A 12,969-nucleotide genomic window follows, 5' to 3' on the forward strand; every position below is an offset into this window, starting at 1 on the left:
TTTTACCAGTTGCTACCACCACCTGTAATATCACCATGGACAATTATATCATTGTATTTAAATAACCCAAAAGTAAAAACTCAATTTTGCCGAAAATAAACATTCTGTATGTGCATTTTCATACTATGCTGTTATAAAACATGCACAATTTTTTAAAGAAATGTTTAATTCAGAAGAGAGTACCACTTAGACCTTGCGCATTCTGATTTAAGAATGAGATTTACACAAAGACAAAGTCGTAGAGTGTGAGAATAGGGATACAGCCTAGGTTCCATATTCATATGTCTTGCAGGTCATGCTGTGTGTGTTTGGTTGTTGTGGAGGGCCTTGGAATTGAGTCAAAAACAACTTAATGATGCTGCTCATGTCTACTGAAACGTAAATTGGACATTAAAAGTGATTCAGACCGGAAACGTCACATATTTGTTTAACCATTTATTAGAAAAGACTACAATACAGTCAATATGTTACTCTTGGCGTTAGGCTCTGCTCCTTCGGGGTAGCTCACTGCCAGAGCATGCATAATGATAACATAACAAACAGTGAGCCAGGTATGCTATACCAATCTCCCTGACTGAAACAAAAGCAGTGCCCAAACAGGTGGAGTCTGGGGTGGGTGGTCAGAAAGCAGGCATGCAGGGTGAGTACCGCATGTTACAGCATAGCATGTCACCAAGAACACCAGTGCATAGCTTGCGTGCAGCAGACATCATGAAATGATGTAATAACCTGGTTAACTAAATAGACCGCCATATTACAGTAGAGTGAATCTAATTGGTTCAATATCAGCAGATACAAACACTCCAGTTTCCTGCCTGAATTTTTCTTCGATTGATTTAACTAGAAAGCTTTCCAAACATACAATATACTGTCAGCAATATAGCTGAACATCACCAATGCATGCCAGATACACATACACAAATACAACATAAACATGACATACACAAACATGACATACACAAGGGGAATATCACATGACTATCAATGATGTATCAATATTTAGATTAAAATGGAAAATGGTGAGAATATTTTTCTCCCTTTAAAAAAAATACAAAACACATTTACATTTATTTAAAGTGAAAATAGCTGTTAGGAAGTTGAAAAATAAGTAAAAAAACAGTGACTCATAGTGTAAAACAAATACTACGTCACTTGGTTAAAAATAGTTTTTCCAACCACAAGACGCACTCAATACTCCGTACCAGCATGAAAACAATGTACTCAGACCATTATGGTTTAACCTACTAGCTATCTCAACTAAAACCATAGATTAATCAAATGTAATTATAAAAATGGCTTATATCCTAATGTACCTGAAAGTTTAGGCAGCTAAAATATTTGTACCTATGATAGAATATAATACAAATCTTAACAAACTGTTCTCATTTTAACATCGAAGCTCTTTTGACTTTGTGTGCAGACAACATGCACAGGAACAGCTTGATGAGGGGTCCAGTGACCTAAAAACACTAAAGAAAACAGCAATATAAATCTTATTACCTGATCTTTTGAAAAAAGTTATAGGGAGGCCTCCATCGCTATCAACTGTGCACCTTATGGACTAAAACAAGGATATTCAACTGGCGGCAGCGGGCCAGATCCGAACCGTTCAGTAATTTAGACTGGCCCCCTGATCAATTCTGAACATACACAAAAGATCGGCACCAAATTCCGGCGTTCAGTGCCAAAATGAAAAGCACTATGGTTGCTGTCTGTTATTTATTGAGATGCTTAGTTGTCAGATTTTCAAATGACCGAATTACTTTAAAGAATCTTTCAATAGTTCAAATGATGAGCAAGCATTGAGCCGGTTTCTTTTCAATGAGGACCACATTGTTTGGTTGCACCTCAACTCACGTTGATCGAGCACTTTCCACTTCTTCCCCAACTACTTTTAGCAACATTTCATTAGAAGAAAAGTGCTTTACTGGTGTGTGTGGGACACATGTGGAAAATGTCCAGCCCCGTAAGAATATAGTTGAATAGAACTGGAATATAACACTGGATGTTCCCTCTTTTGTTGAAATATGAATACAATCCATATAGAGATTTTATTCACACACATAAGCATGGTATGACGCACACACATACACACATACAATTTACCAATAAGACTTGCATTGAGGCTAGAACTGTGAAACACAGCAGAACAGGTTTGTCAATTCTGATGAAGTAAAGAAGCAATATTCAGAGAAAGCATTTGAAGAAGCTACACAGTGGTTCTACTTCCTCCTTTGGTAGACACAGAATAGAGGTACGATTCTACCTGCTGTGTGCCTGATGGATAAATGTGATTCCGGGCCATGTCTTCATAGACCGAGTCAGGAAAGACCTGTGGTGTGTATCCTCCCTGGTTACAGCACCTCTTCACCTGTGAAACAGGAATGTTGCTTCATTCATATCTTCTGATGCGCTACAAGAAATCAACTCAATTGTCTAATTCAACCACTTTAATTATTCTTGGACGACATTGACTGGCATTGAAAGGACATTGTGTTTTGAGAGTTTAGAACAAATTGTAGATCTGCTTACTGGTAATATGCATTGAACGTGTTTATTAGGACAGGACAACTTGTTAATAAAGGACAATGTTTTGACAGATATACGTCATTGACCCATCACCTGGGCAACCTTCAGCACACTCACCAGTGGAGCGAACCAGACGAGGAAGATGACGGCACATATCAGGGTGGTCAAGATGCTGGTGATGATGATGATGATGATGATGCTTTCCACGCCGGATGGGCACGGCTTCTTGTTGGCTGAGTGAAAGGGGGTCAGTGTTACTGCAGTAGCTGTGGGGCATGGCAGCTGGAGGGCATCGTCTATGGAAGACATCACCAGATGGGAAAATCTAGTCAGTATGCTGCGGCACTCACACAAAATAACTATCGGAGACAGAATTGTACAAAAGAAAAGCCACTGAAGGACAATTTTTCTCAACTTTTTGGTATCGAGACATGTAGGCTCTGGTTGTTTAGATTGAAACTAACACTTGAGAGTTGACTAAATTGGTCTGAAACACTGCAGGGGCTGCTGCTAGTTCATGAACCAAAGACTGAGAAACACCAGTCTGGATTCTAGATTACACAAATGTTTTCTACATGTGAAATTGACTGTTCATTCATTAGAAGAGTAAAACATACATCTACCATTCACCACGACCAGAGTGGAGCCTCTTCCTTGGTTGATGTCATTTTCATATGTGGCTTTATTGAATTTTGTGTAAACACACCAGTAGACGCCTGTGTCCTCTATGGTCAGGTTACTGACGGTGATGGTCAGTTGGTCCACAGGTCCCTCAGTCTTCACTCTGTCCCAGTAGCGTTTCCTGGGGGTCAGCTTGGAGTCATGCTGGTAGTAATACAGCACCTCCCTGTCTCTGTCCAGCCCAACATACAGGTACATTCCTTCCTGGTCTTTTAGAGTGGTGGAGCACTTCATGGTAAACTTCTCCCCTGTCTTCACCCAGAGAATGTCTTCTAAAGAAAAGACAGGGAAGAAAGTGAAACCATGGTTGTTAGATTCAAAGATACATATGTACCATACTGATGACTTAATACAGAATCAACCTTGATTGGTGGGAAGAAACAGCTTGCCTTACCTGCTGCTGTGGTCAATTCATTGAATGAGAAGTAGATCAACAGCAAACTCCTCAGCAGTGACATCATATCACCACAGCTGGCTGTGTACTGCTGTCTGTCTCTGTCTGTATGTCTCTCTACTTATAAAGAACAGGAAATAGGATACATCTGACATCACAGTCCCTCACAGTCAACCACACCTTCATGTATTACTGCAGTGGTTTCCAACCTTTTGCGGTTACTGTACCACCAACTGAATTTCGCTCTGCCCGGAGTACCCCCGAAGTACCCCCTCGTGCAGTTTACCAGTAAGCCTATGGTCTAATCATGAGTCTTAAGTTTCTGCTGTGGATAGGCCAAGTACCTCCATGGTTCCTAGTACCACTGTTTAAGAACCACTGTATTACTGAACACTATAACACAATCTAATTTAGATTTCTTTACTGAATCAAATTCTCTATATATGTTATTATAAATTCAATGGTTTATTGTGTTGGACATGAAATATGGTGAGTGGAGAGTTTAGATGGATTGTATTGTTATAGAACCACAACAACATATCCAACTGTAAATGAACTTCACTGCATTCACATTACAACAGGCATGTTAAAAAAGCATATCAAAGTTACATCATGTTGTGTTCATGTTATTCACCTTCCAGATGTTGATTTTTCTCAATGTTAATCAAACTCAGCTCATAGCTCTTCTCACGCTTTGCATCAGAATTTGAATGTGAGGAGGGAATTCCCTCTAGTGGACATGTTGCTTCTGTTCAGTGTCACATGTCTAACTTCAGTTCAATCAATCCAGGGTTGTATTCACAAGGGATCAAATGAAAGCCGATGTAGAGGGACCACCAGATGATGTCCAATAAGAAACTTTTGTTTTCCTTGTCCGCTGTGAATTGTTTTGCTACTTCCCTGTACTGTCACCAGGCTAAAAGAAAAGTACAGTCTTTAGGTACTTTATCCACTTCTATAATACTTAATGATGTGGGGGAAACAGACATTCTTTGTACAGAAATTACATAAATGTTTATTGTTATGGGTTTCCTGCTTTTGGTTGCTTGAGTTAAAATTATTAAAACAGTTGAAATCTTAGAACATGAAAGAAGGAAGAATATTCTCTCCAAAAATTATGATTTTACTCTGTTTGAAGATTGTAATAATAAAATACAACAATTGAAATCCTTACTTTCATTCCTTGAATATGCTATTATATCCACGTATTCTACAGATATTTACTATCCAGACACTGTCCATAATGTCTATACATCACATACAGTACCAGTCAAAAGTTTGGACACACCGACTCATTGTAGGGTTTATATTTATTTGGACTATTTTCTACATTGTACAATAATAGTGAAGACATCAAAACTACGAAATAACACATATGGAATGATGTAGTAACCAAAAAGTGCTGATTCTTCAAAGTAGCCACCCTTTGCCTTGATGACAGTTTAGCACACTCTTGGCATTCTCTCAACCAGCTTCGGGGCCACAGTGTAGGACGTGGAAAGCTTTAAGTTCCACGGCGTACACATCACTGACAAAACTGAAATGAATGAAACACAGTAAAAAACACTGTGGCATCAGCATGTGTTATATTCAGATTCTCTGATCCATTTGATCCCAGGAGCCCGTCCTGTACATTGGGAACGAGTGGGAAGCACAGATGGGGTCTGAAATGGGCCAGTGATAAGCCAGTGAGGCAGAGGTATGCTGTGAAACACACAAACACACACACACCACTATGTGTATTAATAGAGCACAGCCTAGAGAGGGCCAGCACATCACAGCCATAGAGAGCAGGAAGGAGAAGGACAAAGGGATGAAGCATAATGGGACAGACAGAGGCCTTAATGGCTAGAGAAGTCCAGGAGGCTCTCCTCTAGATGGAGAACACTCAGTCTGCATACACACACTGGTCAGAGGGGAGAGAAGAAAAATGTAAAAAAGACAGAAAGATCAAATAAATAAAATGAGAGAGTCTCACTAAAAGGAGAGAAAGGGAATAGAGGTGACTGACCTGTACTGCTCCCTGTGTTAAAGTATAGGCTCTAATGACAGTGCAGCTTGGTTGGGTTGTGTATCGGAGGACGCATGACTTTCAACCTTTGTCTCTCCCGAGCCCGTACGGGAGTTGTAGCGATGAGACAATATAGTAGCTACTAAACAATTGGATACCACGAAATTGGGGAGAAAAAGGGGTAAAATAAAAAATATATATATCTTTTTAAATGGCATGCTGCCTCAAAACTAGAGACACCTGTGGCATTATTTTGTGACAAAACTGCACGTTAGTGTCCTTTTATTGTCTCCAGCACAAGGTGCACCTGTGTAATGATCATGCTGTTTAATCAGCTTATTTATGTGCCACACCTGTCAGGTGGATGGATTATCTTGGCAAAGGAGAAATGTTCACTAACAGGGATGTTAGCAAATTTGTACACAACATTTGAGATAAATAAGCTTTTTGAGGGTATGGAACAATTCTGGGATATTTTATTTCAGCTCATGAAACATGGGACCAAAGCTTTACATGTTGCGTTTATATTTTTGTTCAGTAAAGTTGTAGCAATAATGAAACTAATTCAGTGAGGGCATAGACCTAAAAATGTTGGCCTTTGTTTTGCTGAAATTTATTTCCCCCCCAAATACAATGTGTTATCATTTCTTTAGGCCACTGACAAAAAGCTCCAAACTTTTTATTATAGCACATGAAAAATGAGAATTTGATATGGATGAGATTAGTCACTTGCTTAATATTTTATACTTATAGCTTAAGTTTCACATTTCACTTGAAATAGGCAGGTGAGCTCCTATTGTCTGGGCCTTATCTATATCCACACTAGCTCTCAAGAACCAAAGGGGGCTTATAGCCTTTTGGGTTGTCAGCTGAAGGTATGGACCACAACTGGCTCTATGTGAACTACATCCCAACACTCTGTTTTAACGTTTAGAAACGTTCATAATCCTAGCTCGCAATACAGTTTTGGAAACTTTTGGAACTGAACTTTTGTACCAGTGAGTAAGAATCAAAATGTACTCTTACTGTAAGCAGTTTAGAAAGTTGCACCCAGCTGAAACAGCCTTCAGCCATGGAAAGACACATCCTCTCACCCTGCACTCACATTTCCATTGGACCCTTCCATTCCACATTTCCAGGTTAGAAGCAGGTGTTAATAAAAACACAGCTGGCTGCAACTTTACTATACTGTGTCATGTATACAGTAAGTGTATCTTTTGTGTTTGAAAAATGTTGTCATTCATATTAAAGTTAAGTTACAAATGTTTCCAAACCTGTTTCGAATGCGAGGTGTATTTGCGATTAGATAGAGGATTTGGGCAGCGTCTAAGAGTCGGGGGATTTCCCTGACAAGGCTAAAGGGGTCATCCAATGACCTAAATGTAGTGCAATTGAATTGGAGTCATGATAATGGCTAAATCCACACTAGCTTTATAGGTTAAGACATTATTTGGACTCCTCTTGTGAAGCCTAAAATAAACTTACCTTGATGAAATACAGTACTTATTCATTTAAATGGTTAGTTCCAACTCTGACCTTTTAAAACAACAACATTTTGATCCAGGCTGCCCATACTTGGTCTGCAGAGGAGGCTGGTGGACGGAGTTATAGGAGGACGGGCTCATTTTAGTGGCTGGAATGGAGTTTATGGAACAGAGTCAAATGTGGTTTCCATATGTTTGTGTTTGATACCATTCCACCTATTCCATTCCAAGCATTACAGTTAGCCCGTCCTCCTATAGCTCCTCCCACCAGCCTCCTCTGGTAGTCCTTTTTTTTATATGAATGATATTGACCTTTTGACCTGATTGTCCAAAACAAAATGCCATATAGGCCTCAAGCAGCCAATCAGATTTGATTAGGCTGCTGGTTTTAAATGTAAAACAGCTGCCAAATGTTTAAAACAAAAGGCTGTGACAAAATATCCACTGGGCACAGACGTCTATTCAACTTTGGTTCAACGTCATTTCATTGAAATAAGTGGAACAACGTTGATTCAACCAGTGTGTGCCCAGTGTGTAGGCTTCTGTTAGCAATTTGTCAGTTGATGACAATTGATGACGAGGCATGCATCCATTTGTTAATTCAAGCAACGTCAGAGCGGGGGAATGAGACCATCGGGCTTGTTCGACATTGTTGGCGACTGCCGAAGGACTGATCTACAAATCACCTTGCATCTTAAATAATTACTAATCAAGATTTGCAGATCAGTTAGTCAGTCACCATTTACCCACAATGCCTCATGGATTTGATGCTTTCGTTCGTAGCAAATGGCATCCCCTCATATCCCGTATAGGCCTACATTATCATGGTTTTGTTGCCCTCTAGTGAGCATACCTTTAACTATAGTTTCTGGTACTGTCTGCAAAATGACAGTCACATCTTTTCTGGTTTACAAGGGAGAGGCCACAGCAGAGCATCTATCACTGTAAACTTTAAACACATCTTATACCTGTGTGATGAGGCAGCCTTAGCCTGGCCTCATCACCATTTTAAAAGGTATTTCATGAAGTTAATATCTAAAATGCTTGAAAGTATATACATGTGTGGTTTGGATAAAGTGAACTAGTCCATTGCCATGCATTGCTAGCTGCCGTTTTAGGTGTGCCTGACCTTAATTGTTTGCCACCAAGTTGATAGCTCACCACACCTGGTTTCAACCTGAGCAATGTAATTAGCAAGCAGCTCACGCATGCTTTCAGTCTCTGAGGAGTAGTTCTAATCATGTTCTACTTGATGCAGCTCTATGTCTTTTAAACTAAAGTCTACATGACTAATTATGGTAATTTAAACAAATGAATGTAATTAAGTGAATTTGTGTTTCATAGTATTGCCTTGCCGATCCTGTGGGGAATCCCAGGGTTGATTTTGGGACCCCCCCCTTGACTAGATCACCTGTCAAACTTATTCTGTAGAAGGCTGAGTATCTGTGGGTTTTCGCTCCTCTCTTTACTTGATGAATTAAGTTCACTAATTAGTAAATAACTTCCCTCACCTGGTACTCTAGGTTTAAACTGAAAGTTTAAAACCACCTGCAGACACTAGGCCCTCCATAGAATGATTTAGGTATAGTCTTAGCTGCAATAGGAACCCTGTTGAGGGGCTGAACTTTAGTCTCGCTGCCATTCTTGTGCATTTTTTGTATCCTGAATGTTACTGCTACGGACAACTGTTTTTCCAGTCAAACCATGTATCCTGAACTCTGCAATAAATTCAAGTATTGCCTTTCTGCAACCACAGGTCCATTCCCACCTATCACCTCCTTTGGTTACTCTGGACCAGCTATTCTACAACCTGTCATTTTCTAGCTGCTTGCTCTATTTGCTGTCTCTTTGTCAGTAAGGCAAACCACAATCTCTCCAAAACATCTTAGGTGTTTCACTCAGCTGCATGTGTTTTCAGGGTTGAGAGAGAGACTTGCTGTAGGTTAATATGTAGATTTGATGTCTTTCTAGTTCTGAATAGATAAATGAGTTTATTAGTACTGTGTTTTTGTGCAGGTGTACTGTATATTCAGAGGAATGGGAAATATTTGTATAATATTTCTTCTATGCCTTGAAAGTGTAAAGGAAATGGGAGCACAAACTCTCCAACTGGATTCCTGCCCCATCTTTCCTGTCCTCTTACCGGATGGAACACCTGATCCAAGTATCTCCTCCTACCTTACCCAGTGCATTCTAAATAGCAAACCTGCCTTTTAAGGTTCTCCTTATTTACATATAGGTTGAAGTTAATGGGTATCTTCAACCTAGAATAACAAAGTATGTACAGGCCATGTTTGCAAGACAACAGAATTAACAGGAAAACAACAGCTAAGAATAGAGACGTAAAGTCTCACAAACGACAGGGCTGCTTCACCACACTTTTCACACAGTTGATATAAACATACTTTGACTGTATTAACACATACGTCAGGGGTAGGTAAATAGACTCAGCTGCAGGGTGATGTTTGTCGGAGATAATGTCAGTGGGGCCAGAAAATAATTATAATAAGTTGTACATTGCAAAATGTAGGCCTCAGTTTAATCTTGATTTCAACAAAGATGTTTACAAGCTTGAGTGATGCAGCTCAACTTGAATGCAAATATATGTATGTGTGTTTGTATATGTATGTATATATATATACACACACACTGCTCAAAAAAATAAATGGAATACTTAAACAACACAATGTAACTCCAAGTCAATCACACTTCTGTGAAATCAAACTGTCCACTTAGAAAGCAACAATGATTGACAATAAATTTCACATGCTGTTGTGCAAATGGAATAGACAACAGGTGTAAATTATAGGCAATTAGCAAGACACCCCCAATAAAGGAGTGGTTCTGCAGGTGGTGACCACAGACCACTTCTCAGTTCCTATGCTTCCTGGCTGATGTTTTGGTCACTTTTGAATGCTGGCAGTGCTTTCACTCTAGTGGTAGCATGAGATGGAGTCTACAACCCACACAAGTGGCTCAGGTAGTGCAGCTCATCCAGGATGGCACATCAATGTGAGGTGTGGCAAGAAGGTTTGCTGTGTCTGTCAGCGTAGTGTCCAGAGCATGGAGGCGCTACCAGGAGACAGGGCAGTACATCAGGAGATGTGGAGGAGGCCGTAGGAGGGCAACAACCCAGCAGCAGGACCGCTACCTCCGCCTTTGTGCAAGGAGGAGCAGGAGGAGCACTGCCAGAGCCATGCAAAATTACCTCCAGCAGGCCACAAATGTGCATGTGTCTGCTCAAATGGTCAGAAACAGACTCCATGAGGGTGGTATGAGGGCCAGACGTCCACAGGTGGGGGTTGTGCTTACAGCCCAACACCATGCAGGACATTTGGCGTTTGGCACAAAATGAGCAGCAACCAGATTTTGTCTCACCTGTCCATATGTTGCTGCGGTGCTCACTGATCCGTGTCTTAAGGCTCCTACAGGTTTTCCCTAGGCAAGACAGACCACGAGGACATTTCAACATGAATGGATGCAGGTAATCAGGCCTTTGCTCTCAAATCTTTGTCCTGTGCGGTTGGTGGGTAAGTGAGTTGCATTTGTATGTGCATTGAGCACATTGGCCACATTTGTAATTACCCTCCGGAACCTTGTCCAAGAAAGTTCCCCTTTTCTCTGGTGGGTAATCAGATTTAACCACAATGTCTCATGTTTGGGGGTCTTTTAAAGTCCTTATGTGGGGGATATTTAAAAATGGGTTTCAATTGTGGGTCACTATCAATAATGTACCAGTGCTTCCTGAGAATGTTCTTAAATGCCGTCCCCAATGGTGAGTATTGGGTGATGCATGAGGGGACATGTTCTGCTTTTTCTTTAACTTTTGGTTGAAGGCTTTCCAACTGTGTTAGTCCTCCAAAACTATCATTGGCATGTTTTACCCAATTGTCTTTGTGCCCCCTTTCCTTAAACCTTTGAGGTAAATAGTTCTATCTACTATTATAAACATACACCTACCATTCACTACTACCAGAGTGGAGCTTCTTCCTTGGTTGATATCATTTTCATTGACTTTTGCGTAAACACACCAGCAGATACCTGTGATGGTAATGGTCAGTTGGTCCCTCAGTCTTCACTCTGTCCCAGTAGCCATTCCTGGGGGTCAGCTTGGAGTCATGCTGGTAGTAATACAGCACCTCCCTGTCCCTGTTCAGCCCAACATACAGGTACATTCCTTCCTGGTCTTTTAGAGTGGTGGAGCACTTCATGGTAACCTGTCTTTACCTGGAGAATGGTTTCTATTGAAAATAGGTGGAAGAAACAGAAACCATGATTTGGTGCAATATAACACATAGACTTCTTACTAAAAACAAAACTTCATAGTTTAACTTTAATTCCTGCACCCGTTTCCCCCCAGAAAGGTTTAAATGCCTTCTAAAAGCAAGGACTATTATATATTTTTACTTTGGTTGGGTAGTAATATATGTGACTGGCACTTTTAATTGAGCTAATCACTTTCCGAAAAAAGATGTCCAACTAAATTGATACTTCATGGTTCAAATACATTTTAATATTTTTTTTTTAAAAGTGTTACAGTATTTAATTTTTTTGTTGTTGCAGAATAGTCAGCATGGCCTAGGTGTTGTTGCCTACTATCACCACCTGGGGTCAGCCAGGATCCAGTTGCAGAGGGAGTTGTTCAGTCCAAGGGTCCCAAACTTGTGGTCTGTAGATCTGTTGGGGCGGTATGAAAATTGGAGTGGGTCTAGGGCACGGTTCCCCAACTGGTGGTCCGCGGGATGATTTTGGCATGCGGGTGGTTTTATTTGGCCCCCTAAGTTTTGAGAATTAAAAAGAAAATAAATGCAGTATATATACACAGTGCATTCAGAAAGTATTCAGACCCCATGACTTTTTCCACATTTTATTACATTACAGCCTTATTCTAATAGGTTACACTGTTTTTACCCCCTCATCAATCTACACACAATACACCATAACGACAAAACAAAAACAGGTTTTTAAACATTTTTATATATATATAAAACTAACTGAAATATTGCATTTACATAAGTATTTAGATCCTTCACTCAGTACTTTGTTGAAGCACCTTTGGCAGCAATTACAGCCTGGAGTCTTCTTGGGTATGACACTACAAGCTTGGATAGGGAGTGTCACTGCGCAGCTTTTTTTCAGATCTCTCCAGAGATGTTCGATCGGGTTCAAGTACTGGCTCTGGTTGGCCACTCAAGGACATTCAGAGACTTGTCTCAAAGCCACTCCTACACTGCCAGCTGGGCTGTGCATGCTCTGAGTACTCACCCTGGAATACTTCCGGCATTGCGAGTGTTGACCAGATTTAAAAAACCTTACATCGGCCTCAGAGAGCAAGAACACCCAGCCCTCTTTGACTGCAGGGGCCCTTGTGAATGGCTCAGTGTTGTTTTTAGTAGAAAAGTGCATAAGATGCATTGGATTTGTCTGGTAGAGAGGCTTACAGTGGGGCAAAAAAAGTATTTAGTCAGCCACCAATTGTGCAAGTTCTCCCACTTAAAAAGATGGTTTTCACTCAAAATCTCACGATACATGGCCCCATTCATTCTTTCCTTTACACAGATCAGTCGTCCTGGTCCCTTTGCAGAAAAACAGCCCCAAAGCATGATGTTTCCACCCCCATGCTTCACAGTAGGTATGATGTTCTTTGGATGCAAACTCAGCATTCTTAGTCCTCTAAACATGACGAGTTGAGTTTTTACCAAAAAGTTATATTTTGGTTTCATCTGACCATATGACATTCTCCCAATCTTCTTATGGATCATCCAAATGCTCTCTAGCAAACTTCAGACAGGCCTGGACATGTACTGGCTTAAGCAGGGGGACACGTCTGGCACTGCAGGATTTGAGTCCCTGGCGGTGTAGTGTGTTAC

General features: G+C 40.6%; 1 protein-coding gene across 4 annotated transcripts; it reads right to left on the reverse strand.

Annotated features, from left to right (window-relative positions):
- Nucleotides 1-428: 428 nt before the first annotated feature.
- LOC112264167 lies at nt 429-3,725 on the reverse strand. 4 transcript variants are annotated; one of them, XM_042303351.1, is made up of 5 exons: nt 3,605-3,719; nt 3,147-3,482; nt 2,647-2,825; nt 2,267-2,371; nt 429-1,469 (listed from the first exon to the last, which is right to left on the reverse strand). In XM_042303351.1, the coding sequence occupies exons 1-5, from the start codon at nt 3,669-3,671 to the stop codon at nt 1,461-1,463; spliced, it is 696 nt and encodes a 231-aa protein (XP_042159285.1). In that variant the 5' UTR covers nt 3,672-3,719; the 3' UTR covers nt 429-1,460. The 4 variants fall into 4 exon arrangements, with proteins under 4 accessions (XP_042159285.1, XP_042159273.1, XP_042159278.1 ...); XM_042303339.1 differs by lacking the exon at nt 429-1,469 and having other exon boundaries at nt 1,968-2,371; nt 3,147-3,479; nt 3,605-3,725; XM_042303344.1 differs by lacking the exon at nt 429-1,469 and having other exon boundaries at nt 1,968-2,371; nt 3,153-3,482.
- Between the last annotated feature and the right edge of the window lie 9,244 nt (nt 3,726-12,969).

Source organism: Oncorhynchus tshawytscha, linkage group LG02 (assembly GCF_018296145.1).
Source record: "Oncorhynchus tshawytscha isolate Ot180627B linkage group LG02, Otsh_v2.0, whole genome shotgun sequence".
Lineage (NCBI taxonomy): Eukaryota > Metazoa > Chordata > Actinopteri > Salmoniformes > Salmonidae > Oncorhynchus > Oncorhynchus tshawytscha.